Here is a 27000-nt window from a genome sequence, read left to right on the forward strand (position 1 = left end):
TTTCTTTCCTTGCTGAGAGTATTTTTTATTCTGAGAAGTAGTTGGGCCAGCAAGAATTGGATTTGGATTTGTGTTTGTTGCTTCCTTAAGATGTTTGGCGTACTCTTATGAAAAGAGTAAAGGGTTTGTGTGTGGTAGAGGTGTATTAAAGAAGCAGCAGTGGCAATACAGTAACACTTTTGTCCTGCTGTATCTTATTGAAATGAAAATTCCTTTAAGGAACCATGGACCGTGGAAGATTTATTCTTTGTGGGCTCGTTGTCAGTAAGTTTCATTTAGACACAAAACACAACTATGCGTAGATACACTTGATGAATTTGTGTGATCTTACCTAATTCACAGATTGTGTTGGTTAATCTATTTGGCTGAAGAAAACCTCACTTGTGTATTTTATGTATACATACATGAAATTTTTAAATACTACTTTATTAAAGCTTGTAGAATGAAATATAAAAGGCTCTCTATGTGATACCAGAGAAGGACATACACAGTAATCATATTGGAAAGAGATGATAGATTGACTACCTTAAAATTAGGAATATCAGCTTATAGAAAGACACCATTAAGAAACAGATAAGACAAGCCACAGTGCAGAAAGGATATTCGTAATAATAGATTTCTGGCAGCTATCCAGAATGTCTAAATAACTCCTACAAACCAATATATAAAAGGATTTCTATAAATCATTCTTTTAACAACACATTAGGATAAAAAAAGGCACTAGATTTGAACAAGATACTCAAAAGAAGATATCCAAATGACCTCGAAATGGGCCAACAGAATTAGCTATTCGAGAAAAGCAAGTTAAAGCCATGGTGAGACGCTAGCATACCACCTCCAGATGACGAAAACAGGAAAGGGGCAAAAGCGGACAGCAGTGGCTTTGTTGAGCACGTTCATCAGGACCCCACTACACTGCCAGGGAAAGTGTGAATTCAGGTTTCTTTGGAATTGAGGCTCCTTTGGCATAAATCTACTCTCTATGTATCCCAAGTGGACACCTAACAGAAATGTGTCCATGTATGCCAAGAGACCTGCATAAGAATTGCATCGTAGCATTTCAGCAATAGCTTCAGTTTGGAAGCGACACAAGTGCCTTCTCACATTATTGAAATGTTGATCAGTATATTATGGCACATATTTTAAAAATATAAATTGGAGTACTTTATGGTAATGACAGTGAATGAATTATTGCTTATACTCAACAAACTGATTGGTTTTATAAATACGTGAGAGAAAGGAATAAAAGGAACATGGGGTTCTATTGATAGAGAGTTCTAAAACAGACAAAACAAAAAGGAACCCATGGTCTTCGTGGGACAGGAGTGACTGCAAAGGTTTCTAAAGGGGGGTGGAGGGCTAGTGTTCTACTGAAAAAAAATTTTTTATCCTAGGTATTAGTTACGTGGTGTTTGCTTTATGAGAATTCATTATATTTGCACACTTACAATTTCTCCTTTGTCAGAGTTGGTATGATGTGGACATGCACATCCATGTTTATCTAAGGGATGTTGTTTAGGAATGAGTTGTTTTTCTAAAAAATTCTACTTTGCTTATAAATATTCTAGGAATGGTACAGCCAGTTAATACACTTGACTGCTCACTCAAAAGTTGGTACTTTTGAGTATGCCCTGGGACCCCTTGGACAGCCTGGTAAGCAACAGCCAAAACATTGCTTATTGATAACTGCGGAGCACAGTTCTACTCTGGCCCCAGGGGCTGGCAGGAGGCAGGGTCGACTCATTAGCATCTAATAATTGAAGTGAGTTCACCTTCATATTAAATTCAATAGAATTAGGACAAGTGTTCTTCCTAAAATGTTTTTCCTAATTATTGAGTTATAAGAATGATAATATATGTTGGCCTTTAAAGTTACGAAATATTAGGATTAAAGCTATCCTTAGTGATATTTACCAACCTCATGTTCTAACGTGTGTTTAATGTGCTTGCCTCACTGCTAACCAAAAGGCTGGTGTTCTGAGCCTACCCAGAAGTACCTTGGCAGAAGTGCCTAGCCACCTGTGTTAAGAAAAATTGGCCCTTGAAAGCCAAGTGGAGAACAATGCTACTCTGACATATGTGGGTTGTTGGGAGTTAGAGTCTATTTAGTGACCCCTGGTTTAGAAAATGGGAAATGGATTAGTAATTCCACTGATTACTTGTAAAAATCGTATTATCTGAAAATAATGAATCTTCCACTCTGCCTCTCAAGGCAGCAAATGTATTTTGGTCAACCGACAGAAGAAGTGAAGCTTGGCCCCTTTGTGGAATAGCTCAGCCTCCAAGGCTTAATTTGTGAAGGATATGCCTCCTTTTGGCTCTGGTTCTTATTGCGGAGTCTTCACAGGGAAGAGATCTTCAGGTGGTCGTGGAACGAGTTTCCCCTCTTGGTCTGTGGAAGTTTACGTACAGGAAGGTCTTTCAGAAGACGCTCATCTGGATGAGATAGAAAATCAATATGGACGGGGCCCCCTCGCCTTCAACCGACTGGTTTCTCTTAGTCCTCAGTCTGGCCTTTGTGAAAGACTGAACGTTCTCTGAGTTTACCATGTGTATCGTGAAATCCTTGCTCTCTTCCTCCACCGGCACGCTATTTCCTGTCTCATTTATGGAACAGACACGTTCTCTGTTCCATCTCCGGAGTCCGCCATTTTCTTTGTGTACTCTCCCTGGCTCAGTGTTGACGTGCAGTGTGCTAGCGCACGTCTCACACACCGCTGCACTCACTTGCCCTTCAGTCCCAGCAACTGAGGTTGTCACTTGACACATAGTAGGTGTTGGTTAAATATTGAAAGAAACAATGAATGGCTACCCGTTTTCTAAAAGACCAATAGTCATTTTCTAAAGAATAAAAGACAAATACAATATTTGGCTTCATTAAATAGATTTTAGGGTGTTTTTTTTCTCCTCCAGAGGAGATGCTGTATATTTGCAATAGAGTACATCTTGTGGCTGTAGCAGAGAGCGATGCTAACTGGTTCAGATGGTTTCAGACATGTGACCTTGGCCTCTTTAGCATGGTCCTCTAATCAGGTGGTTTAATTTTAGTGGGATCCCTGGAGAAATACTTTGAAACACTCTGCTTCTATATGCAGAATGGAGAAATCTTAAATCTAATATATAGATCCCGACTGCATTAGGGTTGACAGATTAGGACCAACCAGCGCAATAAGACTCTGTAGACTTTGTGACCATGATAATTTTTACATCTCTAAAATTAAATTACAGAATGTTATCTGAAGTTTTGTCATTTGACTTCAGCATGTAATTTCTCAAGCTGGCTTTAATTTTAAAAGATAGGAATAGAACCCTTGCCATTTGTCCATAAGTTTTGAATAGTAGGATTAGAATAATAATTATTGAATGCCTGCTTAGGGTTCATTGTTGCTAGGAATACATAAGTATGATATTAACCTTTATGTCAAGCAACCTGTATATTTGGTAACATGAGAAAACATAGTTACAGAATGATTTCTTGATGCTTCTTTTTAGCCCTGACTGTATATGGAGGACCATAGGCGTTGGACCCCAAACATTAGTGGCATAGTTATGCATTGAGCTACTAACTACAAGGTCAGCAGTTCAAAACCACCAGCAACTTCTCTGGAGGAAGATAAAGCTTTCTGCTCTGTCTTATAGGGGTTACTGTGTGTCAGCATTAGCTCAGTAGCATTGAGTATTTTGGGTGTGATGGGGTGGGGGAGTCCAAACAGTTTTGGACTATAGAATTCAGTCTCCCCCTCCCCCCCTTGTTTTCAAATGAATGAGTTGGACAACTTTGGTCACACTGGCATCTCTGGACTGGTTTGTCCATTTACAAAGCGGAAATAAGAGTAGATGTGACACACTTTTTGTTTTGAGAATTACTGACAGCACATCTAAGATACATGGTGCTTCCTATGTACAATTGAAGCACACTTGAGTGACAGTAGGCTTTGTGGAGCTTTGCTTGAAGCAGTCCACTTAGCCCTGGCCACTGCTGGCTCATTTCATAATGGTCAGTAATGGATTTGATGGGAAACCTTGGACATGGTGCCTCAGTTGTGCCTCCATAGGAGGAGGAGGTCTGTTCTTGGCCGGGGGTGTTTAGAAGCAGCTTTCAGGTAGAGCTTCTGTGAAACCCGGCTGCTTAATGGTGTGACCAGGAAAGGTTTTACACAAGGACAGGCGGATCCAGAGCAAACAGAGTGAGATAAGAGAGCACCTATCTCAGAGATGGACCAAATCACACCAAGTGCCTCTCATCCCATGGCCCTCTTTCCACTGGACTGGGACTTTCAGTTGGTTAGCACACAGAGTTGTCAAGTTCATTTTGGATTCCTGTGTGTTAACTAGTGGGTTGTGTTGACTTTGCTAAGTGTTCCCATTCATTTCAATTCTGTTTGGTGCAGATAACTACTTCTTACTAAACTAAACTGTTTTCCTGTCATCTCTGTCTCTCTCTCTTTGCTGGAGCGTTAGAGGCCTGGAGTTGACTTTGTCCAGCAAACGGAAAAATCACAATTTTCTTGGGTGTGTCGTGTTTTAATCTACATCCCCTCATACTACAGGGCTCTGACCTGCTTGGAGGCCTTCCTACTTGTTACAATGGTTGCCTTGTCCTTCGAAGTCATAACAGGACACAGCTCGTGGGCCGATTCCGTGTTCAGCTGTCCACTACGGCTCTAAGAAAGAGTGAATTTCCTAGAAGGAGAAGTGGGCCGCTGATTCGGGAAACCAAGTCCTGGTCCATAGCTGGTCACCATTTAGGGAAAATGATGGACCATTTCAAAATCCGAGTTTAGATTAAGCAAAGAAATGTGGGGCCAAAGAAAATGTAGTGATAGTCACAGATTGGCTAGTGTGAGGTGAGCATGCCTGGATTTTACCAGAAGCAAGAAGCTTTTTATGAGCATGGCTGGCTATGTGTCTATGATCAGAACAGGATGAATTTCTCGAAGTCCATATTAATTCTCTGGGGATTAGTAATTTCTGCTAATAGCCAAAGGAATTTCACTAATAACAATGTCAGTTTACAGTCTGTTCCTATAGTCTTAACCTTTGGCTTACTTTACATTGATTTTTGTCAATAATTCTTACAGTGCCCTTACGTAAGAACTACCCTCGATGAGGTGTGTGAGCACTTGCTCCAGTGTATATGGGAATGGCAAATTGGACTCATGATTTGGGGTTCCAGGCTTAAAGCATCTGGCTGTAGCAAGACACAGTCTTTTGAGCTTGCTTTCCTCCGCACATCTTCTTTTTATGATGGAGGAAATGATGTCGAGCAAATACCAAGGATCGGGTCTTCTAAGAGGCTGCAGACCACCCGTAGGCCTGGCGTTCCCAATTCTTGCCTAGGGATAGATGGAAGCACAGAAGACTGATGTTTTCAGCACATGGAATGTCCCAACTGTTTGCTCAACCTGTGCATACTTTTATTTTACTTTTTTTCCCTCTCGTTGGGAGGAAGCTGCTGTGAGAATTTACTGGGCACCAGCCTTATAAAGGGGGCCAGCCCAGCTGTGTTGAATGCTTAGCAGATAGCACCACTTGCTTTTGCGTTGGGGGCCAGAGAGGAGAAGGTAAAACAATCACTTGGGGTGGGGTTGAGGAGGAGGGTGGAAGGGAGGAAGGAGGACATTTCTCTGTGTTTTCTTAGTCATAGGACTCTGAATCCCAAGTCTCTAAATTTAGCTCAGGTTCCTGTTGAAAGCATCTTTTTTTTTTTTTTTTTGGGCGAGTGGTGGTGGTGGTGGGGAGAACGGAAAACCTTTTTGTGTATCCTGCTCCATGAAGCCAATAGGGAAGCAGGAGGAGGTGAGGTTGCCATGGAGATGGTAGCTGTGTGCAAGGGGAGAGCAGCAGGGTTTAGAATTCCAGGAAGGAAGAGAGAGTGATGTCATCAGATTCCATGGACCAGCCCAGGAACCCCTGTGAGGTTGGTGGGGAGTTGGGTGTGCTGGGGGTGGTGGAGTGGGAGTTGGTGCAGGGGGCTGTGGCTTCAGAAGATGTGGGAGTCCAGCTCAAGCAGAGAGCTTGGTTGTGTGTAATTGTGCTGATCCGCATTCATGTCTGATTTTTTTTATTAATCTATAAATCGTTCTGAATTTGCAGAATATTTTCTTTGTTGATCAAGGACATATTCATCTAACAAAGAAGCTCATCTCTTTGTAGAACTTGGGTACCTTTGTGTAGCCATCCCTGTTGTATTTGTGTGTGCCTTTATCCCCTGGATGTGAGGTTATTTGTGTGCATATTTTGGATATACAGTTGCCTTTGTACAATACCTTTTATGTTGCTGCATGCAAATGCTTCCTTAATGCCTGAGGATGGTATTTATTTTGATCTGAAGAGGGTGCATAATAAATAAAACCCACTTCTTGTAACAAAACCATCTGAAAAGCAAATCACAGTAGTGGCTTTCGCAGCAGAAATCTAACGGAAGAGAAACCGCATGCTTCAAGACAGTCGCTCTGAATATAAGCACACTTCTATTGATAGCCAAGGGCAGATGCGCTTCTTTCTGGTATGCCTAAAAGGCTAATCTTTGTTAAAAACAAAACAGTAAAACAAGTCTAACAGAACCTCTGCATCCAAATGAGAATTGCCCTTCAAAGTAGTCACCTTGGGGAGGGCTATAGAACTGGCGCTGGCTGATCCAGCCATTGCGCAAAACATAAAGAACTCGCGTTTGGAATCGGCTTCTGAGATGAAATATGAGGAAAATGTTTTCAGTACTTAACATTGAATTTTTTTATTTGAAAACTGTAATACCTAGCTTGATTGAGCATTCTGGTTCTAGCATTTATATATGTATTTATTTATTTTTGAATGGGCTTTTCCTGATTGTGCATTGTTGTCAACAATAAAATCTATATACTTAAAATGAGAAGTTTTTCTTTTTAATCGCACTTAAAAGATTTTTAAAGCTGTAAATTTCAGTTCTGTAGGTATTATTGGAGGAAGAGCACTGAGATGATTTATTTTTAACAGCGACCATGTTTTTAATGATGGTAGCATCTGAGGAATAAGAGCAGAGTTTTCCCAGGGTGACATCTTCTGAGGTGACCCATTTGGAATGATTTGTTCAAGTGTGACTGTTAAAATCAGTGCGATTACCCTGTGGTAACGGACAGCACTAGTAGGTTGTGTATCTGAAAATGCAAACTCCCAGGAATCAGGTGCCATGAGGTCTGAACCCATATTCCATGCCTCACTGACTGACCGTGGCCAACTAACGGTCCCTTGGTTCATTGTTTCCTCATCTGTGAGATGGCACAGTACTGAGTCCCAGCTGCATTGTGTGGCTAGGAGGGTTAGGTAAGTGAAAGTATAAAGCATTTAGACTGCGTCTGACAGGCAGACAGTAGCTTCTCAGTGCTTCCTTCCGGTGGTTATTGTCATTAGTAATTGCATTCGTCACTTCTTTGAATGGCGGAATATGATCAGCCAGGGCTGGGAGCTACAAAGTCGAATCTCTTTGACCCAAGAACCAGAAGCTTTGTGGTCTCCTGGAAGCTTATTCGAAATGCATAATCGCAGATGCCTCTCCAGGCCCACTGAGTCAGAATTTCTGGTTTGACCAAGATGCCCAGTGACCTGTGTGCACACTGAAGCTAAGAAATGCTGCTTTTCTTCCGTCAGTGGCAGTCGTTTGGGCAGTGGCGGCAGAAGAGAAGCAGTCTGCCAAAGCTGGTATGTAAATGAGCGTGTGCATATTTTCCCTATTGCTTGGCCTGAGGAGAGATGTTTTTCTGGCTGAGCCTCTGTGTACCATGTAATTAAAAGAGCAGAGCTATAATAATAGCGTAGGCTGTACCATGTACTAGCTACTTGGTTGGGTCTGGTCATTTACCTTCTCTGAGTCTCAGTCCCCTCTACAAATGGAAATAGTACCTTTTGGCTGTTTCTGCAGCCCAGTCGGCTCTGTTCTCACCCGTGTAACCGAAGGAAACACTGCCAGATCCTCTGCCATCTCTATGACTTTTAATGTTGGAGGCCCTGGCTGAGGCCCCAGTGCCAGCCTGTCTCATCACGGGCTTTCCTTGTTTTGCTGAAGCTTAACTTTCTCAAATATGATGCTCTTCCCCTGCAATTGGTCTTTTCTGATGATGTGTTTAAAGTAAGCAAGGTGAAGTTTTGCTGTCCTTTATTCAAAGGAGCATTCTGGTTGTGTTTCTTTTAAGACCGATTTTCATGTTCTGGCAAGCCCTGTACATAAGCCACCACACCACAATTCAACTGTACCATTTCATCTGTTTTCTTGTTCAGCTGTCCAGCTTTGCCGTGCACACGAGGTAATTGAAACAACTGAATTCTCCATCACAATACACGCATACATTTGACGACTATAAATAATTGAGTACATTGCAATACTTGTGTTAATGTCTTTTCCTTTCTCCCCTCCAATCTGTAGAGTAGTTCTGTCTTCTGATAAAGGATCACTGGTTAAATCTCAATTTTCCCCCATCTGGGTTCAGTTTCTGGCCTCTTGATTTTCTCTGAGCTTTCTTGAGCATCTGACTGTACTTAAGGAAAACTGCAGGTAACACTTTCTCTGCCTCCTCCTTTTTGCTACAAAATTTCCTTTTCTTGATGGAAACTATTTTCTATCCAAAAGAGCCCTTGTGGTGCTGTGGGTTAGGCGGTAGGCTACTAACTGCAAGGTCAGTGGTTCGAACCACTAGCCACTCTGAGGGGGAAAGATGAGGCTATGCGCTCGTCTAAAGATTGTGCAGACTTGGAAATCCTATAAGTCAGAATGAACCCCATGGCAGTGGCGTTGGCTTTTGGTGTTTATGATTAGCTATCCACGAGGCTGGAAGACAAAGGCCTCTAGGAGCGGGGCAGTTGGCGTTGCAACAGGAATCAAGCTATGATGAGTCAGATGAGGCAGGTTTTCTTTTTTGTGAATTCTTAATAGTACGGGGTGGGGGGCGGGGACGGGACCCAAACATTTTGTATTTTTAAAAATTGGTATTGAAAAACAACAACAAACTAATTGTAAAGTCATCAGATAGTTTCATTTGGAGCCTTTGAGGTCAGTCCCACTAGGAACCAACCTGTTAATTATCAGATCATTAACTCCATTACTTCAGGGCCCAGTCTGCTTTTTGCTGACCCAGAGCACGAGGGCAGTGGAAGGAAGGAAGTCCAGGGATTTGCTCTGGGAACATCAGAAGTAGACTGCAGAGGGGTTGGCAGTTGTAGCCAGTAGGGCATTGGGTGAAACAGCAGGAATCAGAAATAGAGAGGTCCTTTTTCCTCAGTCATCTAAATCTCCCTATCACGGAGCTAGTGCCTGCCAGAGATGCATATAGGGTTGTTAGGAAATGTAATCGACTCAATTGTCGTGAGCGAGTGATTCCAGCCACTTCACCCCAGTACCCGCCCATGCATCCGACATGGCACCACTAACAAAAATTTAAGAACAAATTCTGTTCCAGACAAGCTGATTTTTCAGAGTCATTTTATAGTTTTATATGCATACACATACATAAGGCTCAGTCAAAACGCATTGCTACCTGGGTTGCAGTTCATACCTGCACAGGTTTATTCCAAGCAAACGTTTACACATGTCTTTGTGATCTGTGGGTGACTGCAGACAGATTCTTTCAGTAATACACTTGTCTTTGATTCGTAGCAGGCCTTCAACATAGGATACTTTTTTTGTGCCGTGGGAAAAAAAATGATGAGATCGGGGCTAACGTCCAATTTTAAATAAAACGTAAGGACATTTTGCCAAACCATTGAAGCTTGCAACAAATTTATGGGATTGCTGTCCCACCTAAAACAACAGTTTTGAGGTGGCTCAGGCTTTTTAAAGGTGGCCAGGAAAACCTCTTAAGACAGGGGTTCTCAACCTTCCTCATGCTGCGACCCTTTCATACAGGTCCTCATGTGGTGGTGACCCCCAACCATACAGTTATTTTCATTGCTACTTCATAACTGTAATTTTGCTACTGTTATGAATTGAGTGACCCCCATGAAGCGGTTGTTTGACCCCCAAAGGGGTTGCGACGCACTGGTTGAGAACCGGTGGGCTAAGATGAGTTAAGAGGGAGAAGATCGTGTACCTTGTCAAATGAAACTGGCTGAAGTCCCCAAAGTGGTAGAAGACGACCATAGAATTACCCTTGATGTGATAGCTGCTGAGGTTGTGGCCTTGCATGTGTGGCATTTTCACTGTGAAGGAATATGTTGGCCCCAGTAAGCATTCTGCTGTGTGGGCACCCAGACTGTTGTGCAAAGGACTGAGCTGTCCGTCAGTCTTGTGAGCAGGATTGCTGCGAATGAAGATGATTTTATGGGACAAATTATAACTGGTTTCTGAGGGGATAGCTGGTCCAATTAAATTCAAGGCAAAGCGGTCAGCCCGTAAGTGTTTATTTTGGAATTCCAAAGGGGTTATCTTGATAAATTTTCTTCAAGGACACTGTATGAACACGGGAGCTTATTGTGAAGAAATTTTCAGAAAACGGAAAGCTTGCATTGATGAGAACAAGGTCAAGAAAGTTGGGCCAAGAAAATGTTTTTCAGGATGGTACAACTGCCCATTTGAGAATTTTGTTTGACTCCTTACCATCATCTCTCCTGCAGCCTGATCTTGCCCCTGCAGACTTCTTACTCCAGTGGAAACTCAGACAGTAGAAAAGGGACACAAGTCAAAGATAATAGGAAAGAGACACAAAATATATGTCATTCTGCTGTGCTATAAGGCAAAGAGGTTATCATTCTCTAGGGATCAGCTAAAGGGATGGAAGGACCGCCTTCAGAAGCGTGTAGACCAGGATGGAAGATAGAAAAACAACAGTTTCACATTTTATATAGATTTCTAGGCTTTTGTAGTAATTTTTTTTTTACTTAGCCCTCCAATCAAACTGACCTGATTAATCCCACAAGTTCCCATTGGCCAGGTTGGCATAATAAACCTACCTATCACACCCACTCTTAATCAATGCCAAATTTCTATTACGGTTCCCCCTTCTTTTTTCTCACCCTTGGTAACTACTAGTAAGCCTTGTTTTCTTTTATTGTCTTTTTATATAAGCGAGATCATATAATTGTCCTGTGATTGAATTAAGTCACTCAGCAGCGTGGCTTCCAGCTACATCCATATCGTAGCATGTTCTAAGACTTCATTTCTCTTTTCTGGCTAAGTAGTATTCAATTGTATGTAAGTACCCCATTTAGAAATTTGTTCATGGTGGCCAGTTAAGCTGTTTCTTCCTTTTGACTATTTGTGACTGAGTACAATGACTAGTGTTCCAGTATCTTTGTAAGTGTCTGCTTTCTTTTGGGCATATACCTAGGAGTACAGTTGTGGTAGGTCTATATTTAATTTTTTGAAGAATTGGCATGCCACTTTCTACAAAGGCTGTATTTTCTTTCCTACCAGCAATGAGTGTGGGTTCCAGTTTCCTCTGGCAACATTTGTTATTTACTGTTTTTCCTTTACAATATTAGCTATCCTAGTGGAAGTAAAATGGTGGCTCATCATGGTGTTGATTTGCATCTCGCTCATGGTTAATGATATTGAGCATCTTTTCATGTTTGGTGACCGTTTTAATGTCCCCTCTATGGAGCCCTGGTTGCATAGTGATGATTATGCATTGGGCTGCTAACTTCAAGGTCAGCAATTTGAAACCACTAGCCAACTCCTGGAAGAAAGACTGGGCTTTCTACACCAGTAAACAGTTACAGTCTCGGAACCCCCAGAGACAGTTCTACCCAGTCCTGTAAAGTCACTGTGAGACAGAATTGACTTGAGGACAGTGAGGTTTCCTTGGTAAAACATCTATTCAAGTCATTTTGTGATTGAGTTATTTGTTGAATTGTGATATTCTGTTGGCTAGTTATTTGATTTTTATTGGGTATTTGATTTCTGAAGATATTCTCCCAGTTGGTAGTTTAGCTTTTCACGTTCTTGGTAGTCTTTTGTTGAAAAATATTTTTTACTTTTTGAATTCCCATGTACTTTTTGTCTTGCTGTTTGTGCTTTTAAAAAACGAGATAATCTGTTAAAAAGTAGGCCTACCAGCATTGTCCTTGAGGTCTTTTAAGAGCTGTATGGTTTTAGTTTGCACATTTAGTTTATACACAATCTGTTTTCATTGTGTGTGTGTGTGTGTGTACACATGATGGTAAGTATGGAGGTGATTTAATTTTCCTGCATGTGGAAATAAAATTTTTCCAACATCATTTATTGTAAAGAATCTTCTCTCACCATTGAATAGACTTGGCACCCTGGTCAAAAATCAATTGATAACAAATGTATTGCATTCTTTCTGGACTTTCCATTCTTTTGCAGGAGGTTTTGATTTCTGTAGCTATATAGTATGTTTTAAGATCAGGAAATGTGGTTCTCCCTACTTTGTTCTTTTCTTTCAAAATTGCTTTAGCTGTTTTGAGCCTCTTGCCATTCCATATAAAGTTGAGGATCGTTGTGTTTCTCCCCAACACCCCTCCCCCTCATTTTTTGTAAAGAAGGCTGTTGAAATTTTGATTGGGATTTTGGGATTACATTGCATCTAGAGATAATTTTGAATAGTATTGATATTGTTAACAGTTATTTTTGGTTTGATATAGAAACAATCCAGGAACATGGGCCATCTTTCCACTTATTTATGACTTCTTTAAACTCTTCCCACAGCGTTTTACAGTTGTCGTTCTATAAATCCTTCATGTTCCGTGGTTAGATATATTCCTAGGTAGTTTATCCTTTCAGATGTTATCGTAAACGGGTTTATCTACCTAAGTTCCTTTCAGATTTCTCATTGCTAGTGTATAGAAACCCAACTGATTTTTGTTTGTTGACCTTGCATTCTGCAGCTTTGCTAAATTCTTCTCTTAACTGTAGACGTTTACTTATTGACTCTTTGGGATTTTCTATATGAAGAATTAAATTTGTTATATTTATATTAATAAAGGTATTCAATAAAAACTTTATTTTGAGGGTTTGTATTATAGTTAGTATCACTGTGGGAGATGCAAAGCTGTATATGATACCATTTGAGAGAGCTTAGGCTACATTTGGAAATGAAAAGCATATACGTCATATATTTATAAATAATTTTTCATGTCTTTTTTGGTTTACAATTCAGTGGTTTAAATATATTTAAAAGATTTGTGCCACAATTTCACAACATTAAATTAAATTAATTAATTTAGTCATTTAATTTCAGAACATTTGTGCCACATTTAATTTCAGAACATTTTCTTCATTCTTGTACACATATAAATCATTGTCTTAAGGGAGAATAGATTTGAGTGGTTCAGTAAATGTTACAAGAGTTTTTAGAAAGGAGAGATTGGTTGGGGCTAGAGGGATGGTTTGCAAACTTTTGACCATAACACATGGTGAGATTGATTTTATGTGGCAACCAAGCATATAGTGAAATACTTACCTGTATGTATTGACTAAAACAAAAGCTTCATGAACTAATAAGTCCTCTAACTAAAGATCATGCCTGTAATTTTTTTTTCTGTTAAAAAAAAAAATTCTTTTGTGTTCTAGAGTTGCCCTGGTGGCATAGTGCTTACATGTTGGGCTGCTGCTAACTGTGAGGTTAGCGGTTCAAAATTACCAGCTGCTCTGCAGGAGAAAGATGAGGTATTCTATTCCTGTAACGAGTTACAGACTCAGAAATCCAAGGGGCAGTTGTCCCCTGCCCTATAGGGTTGCTATGAATCAGAAGTGATTTATTGGCAGGAGAGAGACTGTAGTTTAGTAAGTGATTCTTAAAGTGTGGCCATGGACTTGTGGCAGGGCGTCTGTGAGACACAGTTATGGTGTTTGCCAGGTCGAAAGGGGTTTCATTATAACACTAAGGTGTTAGTAGTCAATTTCTCTCATGTTGCAAAAGCAAATCTGCTAGCGCTCCAGAATGACTTAGGGTATTGACACCAAAATATACTAAAAAGAAAATAATAAAAATTCACTGCCATCAAGTCAGTGCTGACTCATTGCCATTCTATAGGACAAGGTAGAAATGCCCCTTTCAATTTCTGAGACTGTAACTCTTTATGGAAGTAAAAGGCCCTATCTTTCTCCCAGGGAGCATCTGGTGGTTTTAAACTGCTGACTTTGCAGTCAGCACCCCAATGCAGGGCAATCATTATTTTCATTATTAGTACATACTTGCAGTTAGAGTAAAAAAAGACCAGTTTCACTCCGTAGTAATGCCTTTAATAAAGCAACCAAAATTACTATTAAATTTTCATAATTGGTTATGCCCTTTTAATGTTCTGTGGGATAAAATGGATACTACGCACAAAACACCAGTGTGGCGTGCTGAATATGACATTTATGTCAAGGAAAAGCACTTGTGTGGTTGGTTGAGTTGCCAGCTAAACAAGCCACTTTGCCTTTTTTAAATGGAATACAGTACTGCTTTTTGCCTGAAAGATCAACTGAGAAACAAACTGGCTATCCAGACTTTGGTATTTGGCAAACGTTCTTAAAAATGAATGAAGTAACCTGCTATAGGAGGAAAACAATGGCAGATTTTCCTGACAATGGTTAGACGTGATCTTTTGAACAGAAAGTAGAATTTTGGAAAATTTGTATCTAGAACTATGAATTTGACAACTCTAACACAGGCTTTTCTGATCAGATTGATGGTGATATTAATGAATGTGATTTGGCTATGCTTGACTTCGTGAACCAGTATTTTGTAGATATACCATATATAATGTACAGAGGTGTGCATGGATAAAAACAAAATCCATTCAAACCATAAGGGATACCAATGGATTTTAATAAAACAGTATGAAAAACATATTGATAAGCCTTCAGGTGCCACTTTGCAATTAACCTTTAAGAAACTGCCCCTTGCCAAGTAACAGTATCAAAGAATAATATTCATGGATACCTGAAAAGACTAAAAAACAACTCCTACCTTTTCTACATAGATACTGTGGGAGCTCAATGTTTCTTTGTATACTTCTGCAGTAAGTGTCATGGAGGTGGACATATCTGAGCTCCTCTGGCTTCCTTATCGCCATGAGTCCAGGGTCAGACAAGCCTCCATGACACTTAACTGTTACTTCCACACCACTCTTCATCTATGTTGCGTTGAATAATTCATTGCAATGGCCACACAACTCACAGGCAATGCTCACAATTAAGGGGGTTTATTAGGGAAGTTTACTAGGTCAAGATTCACAAACAGTGAGGATACAGTCATTAGATTTCTTCGCCAACAGCCAAGTCTCTCTCCAGTTCTCAGTCTTTCAGTCCATGGTCCCTTGACCTTTGCCTCCATGGGCCAGGAAGGAAGGCAGCCCTTCTGTCACTTTGTCCACAGTTCCATAGCTTCCGGCTAGATGAGGAGAAGGTACCCCATTGTTTCAGTGCTGCTCCTCTGAGTCTCTGTGCCAGTCTCTGATGCATCTAGTCTCTGTGGCCTCTGCCACTTCAGACAGAGGTCTTGAATGTGCTCTTCCAAGGCCCTTGGAAGTTCAAGGTAGCTCATTCTTATAGTCAGGGAGGGTAGTAATGAAAACTGACCAGTTGGGACAAACAAAAGAAATGTGGGTGAAGGGAGACGGGACGGTGAAAGATGAGAAAAGAACTAATTTATAATTTATCAAGGATTCACAAGGGTGGGAGGGTGGGAGAGGGAGGGAAAAAGGAGGAACTGATACCAAGGGCTCGAGTAGAAAGGAAATGCTTTGAAAATGATGATGGCAACATATGCACAAATTGATTGTTATAAGACCTTTAGGAACCCCCAATAAAATTGTATATTTAATTTAAAAAAGAAAAAGAAAAGTGATCAATCTCCTTGATTAGTGCTACACATGCTGTTTCCTTTTTTAAATCATTTTATTGGGGGCTTGTACAGCTCTTATCACAATCCATACAAACATCCATTGTGTCAAGCACATTTGTACACACCTGTCCTAGGCACAATTACAAAACCATTAGCATAATAGTGCCCACACTGTCTAACATTTAAGAAGCCTTAGTGGCATAGTGGATTACCAGTTGGGCTCCTAACCCCAAGGTCAGCAGTTTGAAACCACCAGCTGCTCTTCAGAAGAAAGATGAAGGTTTCTGCTCTTAAAGATTTATAGTAAGTAAATAGTAGAAATAATATTTATTTACAAACTAGAAAATATAAGTAAGCAAAAGAAAGAAAATATATCACTCATAAAAAACTTAACTCTTTAAGACTTGTTATCACTGTAAGTCTTTTGGGATACACCCTTCCAGACTTAAAAATGTACTTATACACCTGATCATAAGACTTTATGGTGTTTTTTTTCCGCACTGAAAGGCTAAATTAAATAGATAAACTTTAAGGATATGGAAAAGTTGACAAATATCTATTTAAAATATATATATTTACATTGGGAAAATTGGGTTTTCTTCATTTGTATTGGAGATTTTGTTTGGGCTGTGGTTTCTGTTGAGGTGAAGTTCACATAATGTAAATGTCAGCATTTTAAAGCAAACTATTGGGTAACATTTACTAGATTCACAGTGTTCTCCAACCTCCACCTCTTCCTGGGCCTCACACAGTTTCATCCCACCCCTCACCCCCAGGAAGCCCCGAACCCATTAAGCCTTTACTCTCCTTCCCTAACTCTGTTTCTTGGAAACCATCAAGCTACCCTTTCTCTCTCTGGATTGACTTCCTATGGATATTTCAGATATGTGGGATCATGTAGTAGGTGACCTTTCAGGTCCAGTTTCTTTTGCTCAGCCCATTGTTTCCAAGGTTCATCCTTACTGCGGCATGTCTCAGCCCTTCTTTCTTTTGATGGCTGAGCAGTACTACACTGTGTGGATAACTCATATTTTTCTCATCATTTTATCCTTTGACGGGCACTTGAGTTGTTCACAACCTTTTGACTCTTCTGAGTAGTGCTGCTCAGAACACAAGTGTACCTGTACTTGTTTGGGTCCTAGGGTTCAGTTACTTTGGCTATATGCAATTGGGGTGCCCGGGTCATAAGATAATTATGCTCACATCGTTGAAGAACCACCACACCGTTCCCACAGCAGCTGCACTGTTTTTACATTCCCACCAGCAATGTATGAGGGTGTGCCGATCTATTTTTCATGAGGAGAACACAATCAAGCTGGAAAAGTAAAGAGAAAATATGTGTAGCCTTTGAGTTTATTAGAGCTCTGTATGTCAGTCTTTGTCTGATGGACTTATTAAATATTTATTCAGTATCACCTTGGCACTGAGAATGAAATTTAGCTCAGAAAATATATCACCACTTCATCAGTTGAACTGGTGAGCAGACTAAGTGAAGATCAGGGATTTGTATTGTGGTGGGCAAGATGCATTGTATTTCGAGCACCAAGTTTCTTTACAATTGAATGAAGTACTCTATCGCCGGTGTTACTGGGGGAATAAGAGGTAATAGTGTATATAAAACGTTAAGCATAACCTCTGCCCCGCCTATGGCAATTGGCTGTTAAATTTTGTTTGAGCTTCCTGTATCAATCTAGGGTCCTCAAACTACGGCCCCGTCGAGGACATTTATCTGGCCCGCCAGGTGTTTTTGCCCCGTTTGGTTTTTTACTTCAAAATAAGATATGTGCAGTATGCATAGGATTTTGTTCATAGTTTATTTTTTAAACTATAGTCCAGCCCTCTTAACGGGTCTGAGGGACAATGAACTGGCCCCCTGTTTAAAAAGTTTGAGGAGCCCTGGTCTAGGCCTAAGCTGGAGAGGCAAAATATGAAGACTGACTGACATAGGATGTTGGAATAAAGAGGCATTGATGTGTAAGAAGTAAAGGAAGAATATGGAAATAACAGATAGACTAATGTCAGTATAGTTTCCTATAAAATAATTTAGTTACTGCATTTAATGTATGTAAGCGCAGCTACTCCCAGCGCTAAGAGGCAAGTTGTCTCCCCGAGCCCTTGCAGGACTGAGATCCAGACCTTGTTGGAGCAGAGAAGTCAGTCCATGGGGTGCCTGCCATGCTTGCAGAGTTTCCTGGAAACCTGCCCTTTTCAGATGACCAGAAATCCATCCTCAGAGGTGGCACGAAGAGTCAAACACTCAACTACAGATGAAAGGTTGGCCGTTTGAACCCAGTCAGAAGTACCTCAGAAGAGCCCTGGCCATCTGCTTCTGACAAATCTCAGCCTTGACATCCTACTATGCACACATGGGGTTCCCCAGATGTCGGAACCAGCTCCACATCACAGAACTGCACCAAGGCGCTGGGAACCAGAAGCACTTTTCTAACACCCAGGGAAGGTGTCAGAGTGGACTTCTGGCTGCTCTGGGCACTCTTGAGTGCTAAGGAAATGGCTAGTCTAGCAGAAGCCAGTGAGAAAGTCCTATTGTCCAGCAGCACCCCTCCTTTGCCCCCCACTGACAAAGTGCATACTGGGAAAGGAGAAACATTTAAAAGGCCCAGACCCATTTTTACAGAGCAGGCAAACAGGTGAATGTAGAATAAAACCAGTCAGTTGATAACCAAACACATGGGTGGAGTGGCTATTTACTTTTCTGCTCCTCAAATGGTCAGAAACCTAACCTCAAACCACACCCACTGCCCCTGAGTCCATTGCACCTCATTGCGACCCATAGGGCAGAGTGGACATGTCCCAGGGGGTTTCTTTTTTATTTTTTTTATTTTTTTATTTTTTAAACATTTTATTAGGGGCTCATACAACTGTTATCCCAATCCATACACACATCAATTGTGTAAAGCGTATTTGTACATCATTTCTCAAAACATTTTCTCTCCATTTAAACCCCCGGCATTAGGTCCTCATTTTTCCCCTCCCTTCCCGCTCCCCCCTCCCACATGAGCCCTTGATAGTTTATAAATGGGTATTTTGTCATATCTTGCCCTGTCCGACTTCTCCCCAGGGGGTTTCTAAGGCTGTCGTTTTCATAGAAAGGGTTTTCTCCTGTGGAGCAGCTGAGGGGCTCCAACAGGCCACCTGTTGCTTAGCAGCCAAGCACTTGACCACTGCACCACCACAGTCCCTGTAACCCCCCAAGGAAGAGCAGAATGGCCTGCTAAAGGAAATGGAAAGCACTAAGGTGGATAGGCAGCAGCTATTGATGTTGGCAGAGTGGACTCCCTCGTGTGAAGCAGATGCTTGACACAAGAGGCAAAGTGGCTTTGCTCACCTAAGAGGGGATCTTCATGGAAACTGGACTTAATTGGGAACAACACCGTTAGCTCTTATTGAACGATTGAACACCTTCAGTGGAGAGCAGGATGCTAGACATGAAGTGTTCAAGGGTGGTTCTTTGGAAATGTGCTACTTCATGGGACTTACTCCTGGACTTATAACAGCACAACCTGTGTGAGGCGGAAACCTATCAGAGAAGGAAGACTCAGGTGACTTCCTACTAACAGTCACAGGAAAGTGGTAAGACTGCACTCTGTCAAAGACAGGATACTTGGGGAACACCTGGTAGACCCAACGGAACAAGACCACCTGGCAAGTCCTTCACAGGATACTTTCTGGGGCAGTCAGAGAAGCCCGCCACTTACTGAACTGCTGTATGCTAACGCCTGTGCTATTGAAGCATCACCTGAGTGTTCCTGTGTCATCCCTACAACTTGAGGGTACCACGATGTATGACATAGTTGGGAAAGTTGAGGCACAGGGAGCTTGAGCTGACCAAAGTCGTGTGGTTAAATGTGGCACAGACACTTTCTGAATGATAGTTTTGACTCTCAGAGTTCACACTTTCCCACTGCCTCATGGCAGGAGTGAGTTAGATCCGCACTTAGCAGTATCCGGGGTGATTCGTTTATGTTAGCCAGAGGGCCAGCAGTTATAAATTCTAGGTCCACTTCCATGTCTGTGGAGATCAGAGGTTGGCAAACTGCGGCTTGCAAGCCGTATGCGACTCTTTCAATGTGGTTTCGAATGGTGATTTCGTTTGTTTGTAAAAATATATTAGGGCTCTTGGATAATTTTTGTTGTGAGGGACAGGATTGGCTCGTCCGTCTTAAGTCTCCATTTTCTCACATGTAAAGAAAAGGGGCTGATTCAGTGATCGCTCTCAGGCATTTGTTATTTTTACTGAAAAGAGAAAAATTTGATGTATTCCAAATGTGGACATGAGTATCCAGTTATTCCTGTGTCAGATTTTAACACAATGCATACTGCTTATACTAAGATTGCTAAGTATGCTTATATTAAGATAAGCATACTGCTTATCTATTTTAAATTAGAAAAGAAATGAAGACCATGTTTTGGGTGGGTATGGTGGGGAAGTGGAATGAGCTTTATTTTGTTGACACCTGAAAGTTTAGTGTACCAGTTATTAATTGGATCTTATCTTTCACGCTTAGGTGATACCAGATTCATATCCTTTCAGATCCATTGTCTTATCTCTGGGTACTTTGAACTCTGTGATTGGAGGCAGAATGATGTTCTTTGGTTGCTTAGCAGTCTCCTTTCCTTAGCCAAGGTAGGTACTTGTTGCTAGGATTGGCATGAGTGTAATAGAACACCTTTTGTTTCTATGGTGTCCCTTCCAACCAGAGAGAAAGTCAACCAAAAAGACAGGCTTGTGCAATTGCTTAAGTTGTGTGTGTAGAGGACAGGCTCATCTCTTAGCTCCTTCTGCTTCCCTTTCTTGCCTTTCCAGTATTGCAAGGTGGCAAGAATTTCATTTTCCCAGTCTCAGTACCTTGCTCCCCTTCCAGTCTGTGGCATGGGCATGCTTTTCTCGGTGTTTGTCTTTCAAGCAGTTTTGTTTGACTTCATTGTGCATTTCCAGTTTTCTGTGCTCTGCTGCTAGCCTGATCCTTGTTGGTGGTAGAAGCCACTAAGAGATGATTTTGTAATAAGTCTCTGAATGCTCAGTACATGAGCCGGTGGGCAGGTGAACCTGGGATGGATGTCAGTGGTGTCTTGTAGGCTTCATTTCAGGCCAGCATCATCTTAGTTTATGTCTCACTATCTCATTGCTGGGGTGTGACTGATCTTTTATTTCACAATGGTAGTTCTGTACTGGAAAGCAAGTTGTGATTTTTCTTTTTTTGAAACCGTCAGTGTTAAGTTGTCTCAGCACCTCTCTTTTAGCTATTTCAAGCATGTTTCAGAAAATAGTACCTTCCTTTTCCTCCTCAGGTGCAGTATTCTGGGTAGTTTTAATTTGGGATGGTTATACTCGGTAACTAGTCAGAATGAAAGTGACGATTTTCAGAATGCAGTTAAAAAAATTGCCTTTAAAAAATGGCATTGTGTTTTTCAGCATTCTACAGTCCCTCCAGCACAGTGTCTCTGGAAGCACTAAGAGGCTATAGTTCCCATCTGTCCCCTCCATTCACCTTTGAAAAAGAAAGACCTTTAAATAAGGTCTTCGGGAGCCCTGTATGTTCTTTTGCTAGACGGAATTTATGGTGTCCTCACCCTCTGCTGTGTCTTGAGGGCCATGAGCTCCTCAGGGCAAGGCCCAGGGCTGTGTGTGAGTTGCTCATTCCACAATGCCTGAGAAAGGAAGGCTGCTCCTGCTAACCTGCAGTCCTCAAGCCCAGGTGCTTAGGGGTGGGGTGTCCCAGCAATCAGCAGAGTGGTCAGAAGTCAGGTGATGTGCTGCTGCTCCATTGCTGGGTGTTTAAGCAGAAGGTTTAATTGCTGACCTCTAGTTCGCACGGATACTATGATTGACTTTTTATTTCCTCAGTTTCTTTCAGCACTTTTTGTGCTCAGGCCAAGTCAGTTGCTGTCTTTTAGTCTTACTAGGAAAATAACTTGCTTATAGGTGCATATCTACAGCCTTTGCACATCAGAGTTTAAGAAGTCTTATCTCCAGCCCATCTGTTCCATTAGCACTCCATGTAATTCCATCTCTGCTTTAAATGTCAGTTATGAATTTTACCCTGATTAAAAACACCAAGCTGCACATCGTTAGGCAATCATAATTGCCCTTGCTTAGACCAGGGAAGGTTTGTCGGGTTTTTTCTTTTTAAATTAGGTAATTGCCGTGAAGTGGCAGAAATAGTGGGTAAGTCTGAAAGCAGCTTAGCCATTATCATTAGCTGCTTGGCCTGGAGCAAATCCCTTAATCTTTCTGAAATTCAGTTTTGCCGTCTATAAAATAGGATAATAAAACATTTTCATTTTCTTTTTTTATTCGGAGGACTAAGTAAGATTGCTTGAAGGCATTTTTTGTAAGTTTAAGGCAGGATGAAGACTAATAATAGTGACGTTTTGGGTTGTGATACTCTTTCTAAGTTCTGTGAGATTTACAACCAATTCTGATCAAACAAAAGGCCCCTCAGCCTTCCACAAATCTTACTTTCCTCCCCATGCCAGCCATGACCCTTCTGAAAGCGTGCATCTAGGCTATTGAAACAATACACTAATTGATAGCATTATTTCCCCATTACTGATGGGGAGAGATGTTGTCTCTGGGTTTCACTATTCTCAGCAGCACTACACTGAAAAAGTTACATCTGTTTCTGTGAGCACACACACAAGTAGTTCTCTAGAGCAGCCACAGAGATGTGAAAATACAAGACCTGCTTCAGCTCTGCTGAAACCTGTTTACCATCGGAGCAACACCCGTGCCTCCCGACAGATGGCTGCACTTTGCTGAGAGTGGAACTTGGGTCTACTAAGATATCACTGTCCCCATTATTGTAATATCAGAAACCTCACTGCCATAGAGATTCTAACTCTTGACAACCCTATATGACAGGGTTGCAACTGGGTTGCAACTGTGTAACTTAAAAAAATGTTTTTTTTAAAAAGAGAACATTAATTAGGTCTTCAAAGAGACAAAGGCAACACAAAGACCAGACACATCCTTCTGATGGAGGAGACCACCAACATGTGGTTGAAACCGAGGCTGTAACTCTTGACAGGCGTAGAAAGTCTTTCTCCTTAGGAGGGGTTGGTGGTTTCAGCCTGCTAACCCTGCAGTTAATAGCCCAATTTGTTCCTGTTAAATCATTACTGGAAGCTTTCCAGATTGCTACTCCAAGTGCTTTCTAAAGTGGTGGGACTTACACTCCTGGCTATTAGATGACCAACTCAAGGTTCTCATGTTCATTTTTACCAGGCTGTTAAATAAAAAATTATATATTATGTAGATCTCAAGAATATATGGGAGCACGGTTGGGGAGTTCAAACAAACACCATATATAATTGGAGACAGATATCCATTAACAGGAAAATAGGATTGATAAATTGTCACATACAAGGGGAGTACCTCTCCCCAAGGTAAAATATGATGACGAAGGGCAAAGCCCTGGAGTGAGAAAACCCAAAGGGAAGAACATGCTTGGCATTCCTCAAACAGAAGAACTAAAGAAAAAATTCAGAGCCCTCAAGTTGTGTTACTGAAAATTCACCAAAGAAGTGAATGGTACAGAACGTATCAAAAGAGGGGGAGTGGGGAGGAAGGGGTAAAAATGAGGACCTAATGCCGGGGGGTTTAAGTGGAGAGGAAATGTTTTCAGAATGATGAGGGCAATGAATGTACAAATGCGCTTTACACAATTGATGTATGTATGGATTGTGATAAGAGTTGTATGAGCCCATAATAAAATGATTTTAAAAAAAAGAGAAAGTATCAAAAGATACTGGAAGGAATATGCAGTCACTGTACCAGAAAGAATTGGTTAATGTTTACCACCACTTCAGAGGTAGCAAAGAGCCATTGGCATTTAAGCGAGAAGTCTAAGCTGCACTGACAGCTTTGGCAGAAATAGAAGTGGTGGAATACCAATTGAGATGTTTGAACAAATGAATATAATGCAGAATGCTTACTCTGTTATACCAAAACACAGCTACCTGGTCATGTAACTGGAAGAGATCCATGTTTGTGCCTATTCCAAAGAAAGATGATCAGACGAAATGTATAAGTTATCAAAAAACGTCATTCATATCACTTGCTAGCAAAACTCTGCCGAAGATAATTTTAAAGAGGACCCCAGCTGTCCATCAATAGGAAAATATGTGGAACCAGGGCTATAATTTGCTGAAGTCAGATGGATCTTGACTGAAAGTCGTGAATACCAGAAAGATGTGTTTTGTCTCTATGAAAGCCATTTTACTGTGGATCATAATAAATTCAAGAAATCCAAAGCCAGACTCACTGCCATTGAGTTGATGCCTTACCTGCCTAAGATGGTATTTGTACATATATACTCATAGGTACTATAAATAGATCCACATATATGATAGGAAAAAATGGGGCAAAATTATGTGAACTTATTAGCCATACCAAACACGTTGAAGGAATGAGTCTCTGGGCCTGAGGGCTCAGGACCATAGTCCCCAGGTCCATCAAGGTCAATTGGCATAATGTATTCTATGAAAAGTGTCTGCTTCCTACTTTGTTGAGTAGCAAATGGGCTCTTAACAGCTTTGAGTGGCTATTGAAGGTGTAACTATCAATCTTAGCCCATCTGGAGCAAAAAAGAGTGAGGAAAATCAAAGACACTAGGAAACAACTAGTCTAAAAGACTAATGGACTACATGAACCCCAGTCAATGATCTTAAAGCCTGAAGAACTACATAGTGCCCGGCAACCACCATGAAGATCCTGGATAGAGTGGGCAGAAAACCATGGAAAAGAACAAGCTAGTGGTCAGAGACATGTAGAACCCCCGAAACTGGCCCTTAGTCACACATCAAGCCTGGAGCTGAACTCTCGTGCATGGTTAATCTTTTAGCCAAACAACAGACAAGCCTATGAGGTGAACAAGATGACACTAGAAGATACACACTCTTTAACAACCAACTATTAGAGATCAAAAGAGCATTTGCCCAGAGATAAAGTTCAGAAGGCAAGAAGGCTACGGAGAATCAAAACGATAAACAAAGAGAGTAAATGGGAGGAGGGCTGTTACATTTTGGGAACAGCAATAGTGGTTACAAGTCGGTCTGCTAACTCTAAAGTCCGCAGTTCGAAACCACCAGCTGCTCTGAGGGAGAAAGATTAGGCTTTCTTCTTTTTTAATTTAAAATTCCTCTTAATTACTCATTCAATATATGGAAAAGTATACATTAAGGCCATTCTTATATGTTAATTTTCTAATATTTAGCTATGAATTTAGCAATAGAGTCATTTATCATTCAACATTTTGTAGAAAAGATACTTTCTTAATCTGAATTAGTCTTCTTTTTTATTATTATTAAATACTTTTAATGGGGGCTCTTATATCTCTTATCACAATCCCATACATTCATCCATTGTGTCAAGCACATTTTATACATATGTTGCCATCATTTTCAAAGCATTTTCTTTCTACTTGAGCCCTTGATATCAGCTCCTCATTTTTCCCCTCCCTCCCTTCCTCCCTTTCTCCCTCCCTCATGAACCATTGATAAATTATAGATTATTATTTTCATATCTTACATCGTCTTCTATAACTCTTCACCCACTTTTCTGTTGTTCCTCCCCCTTGGAGGGGGTTATATATAGATCTTTGTGATTGATATTCCCTTTCTCTCCCCACCTTCCTCTTAACCTCCTGGTATTTCTATTCTCATTGTTGGTCCTGAGGGGTTTATCTATGCTGGATTCCCTGTGTTTCGGGCTCTTATCTGTATCAGTGTACATGTTGTGATCTAGTCCGATTTGTAAGGTAGAATTGAGGTCATGATATTGGAAGTGGGTGGAAAAGGAAGTATTAAAGAACTAGAGGAAAGTTGTATTTTCTTTTTTTTTGGAAAGTTATATGTTTCATTGGTGTTATACTACACCCTGGCTCCTTTCTTGTGGCTCTGCTGTAAGGGGATGTTCAATTGTCTACAGATGGGCTTTGGGTCTCCACTCGGTGCCCACTCCCCCCTGCCCCCATTCACATTGGTATGATTTTGTTCTGGGTCTTAGATGCCTGATACCTGATCCAATCGACACCTCATGATCACACAGGCTGATGTGCTTCTTCCATGTGGGCTTTGTTGCTTTTCAGCTAGATGGCTGCTTGTTTATCTTCAAGGCTTTAAGACCCCAGATGCTATATCTTTTGATAGCTGGGCACCACCAGCTTTCTTTACCATTTTTACTTACGCAACCATTTTGTCTTCAGTGATTGTGTCAGGAAGGTGAGCATCACAGAATGCCAGATTATTAAAACAAAGTGTTCTTGTGTTGAGGGAGTACTTGAATCAAGGTTCAATGTCCATCTGCTACTAATTCTTAACACACAGATATAAGTGCATAGATCTATTTCCCTATCATTTTATATAAATATATTTACATATGTACATGCCTGTATTTAGATCTCTATAAATGTCCTTTGCTTCCTAGTTCTTTCCTCTGTTTCCTTTTACATTCCTCTTGTTCCACTATCATGTTCAGCCTTCATTCGGGCTTAGTAATTCCTTGCTGTTACATTGCCCTTGATTAAGCCCCACTAGGCATCCTACACGCTTCTCTCCACTGATTTTAGTTCACTTGTTATTCCCTTGTTGGTTGGTTGGTTGGTTGACCCCTGCCCTTCCTTTCTCCTACCTCCCCTGTCTCCCCCTGGAACTGTTGTTCCTGTTGTTTTCATCTCCGAATTGTTTATCCCACCTATCTTATCTAGATAGACATGCAGAGACATTAATAAGTGCAAAAATCAGACAAATCCAAACAAAACAAGAACAACAAAAAGAAAGCTCATGACAAAAAAAGGAAAAGCCTATAAATAGTTCCAGGTCTGTTTTTTTACCTTTAGGAGTATTTTCCAGTTGAGGCTAATGGGGTGCCCCACTCTGTCCCCAAAATCTATTTTTGGTATTTCCCGGGGATTTCATCGCTTTGCTCCCCTTGCTGCTCTGTTGCATGCCTTTAGTGTTTTGCCTCAATGTGATGGGGTCAGTTTGGGCACAGTTCCCGCCCTGTGTCTCCAGTGTTGTCCCCGGTAGTGCTGTGGTTCAGTGAGGAACGTCATGTCTCGTGGTGGGGCTGGCATTGTCTGTTCTGAGCATGAATATCCTCCTGGGAGAATCAAGGGAAATAGAGGAAAGAGCTGGGAGGCAAAGGGCATTTATAGAGGTCTAGATAAAGACAGGTACTTATGCAAATATATTTATATGAGGATGGGGAAATAGATCTATG

At 41.1% G+C, this 27000-nt stretch overlaps 1 protein-coding gene across 15 annotated transcripts in view; it reads left to right on the plus strand.

Annotated features, from left to right (window-relative positions):
- The first annotated feature begins 5878 nt into the window (after positions 1-5878).
- The window catches only part of RBFOX2 (RNA binding fox-1 homolog 2), a 215200-nt gene continuing 194078 nt past the window's right edge, over positions 5879-27000 (plus strand). For all 15 annotated transcript variants that reach the window (XM_045291747.1, XM_045291760.1, XM_045291771.1 and 12 more), the window contains exon 1: positions 5879-5920. In XM_045291747.1, coding sequence (XP_045147682.1) covers positions 5879-5920 — 42 coding nt within the window. The remainder of the gene's footprint in view (positions 5921-27000) is intronic.

The sequence above is a fragment of the Echinops telfairi genome, unplaced genomic scaffold, assembly GCF_000313985.2.
Source record: "Echinops telfairi isolate 266 unplaced genomic scaffold, ASM31398v2 ScPeMD7_2;HRSCAF=8, whole genome shotgun sequence".
Taxonomy (NCBI): domain Eukaryota; kingdom Metazoa; phylum Chordata; class Mammalia; order Afrosoricida; family Tenrecidae; genus Echinops; species Echinops telfairi.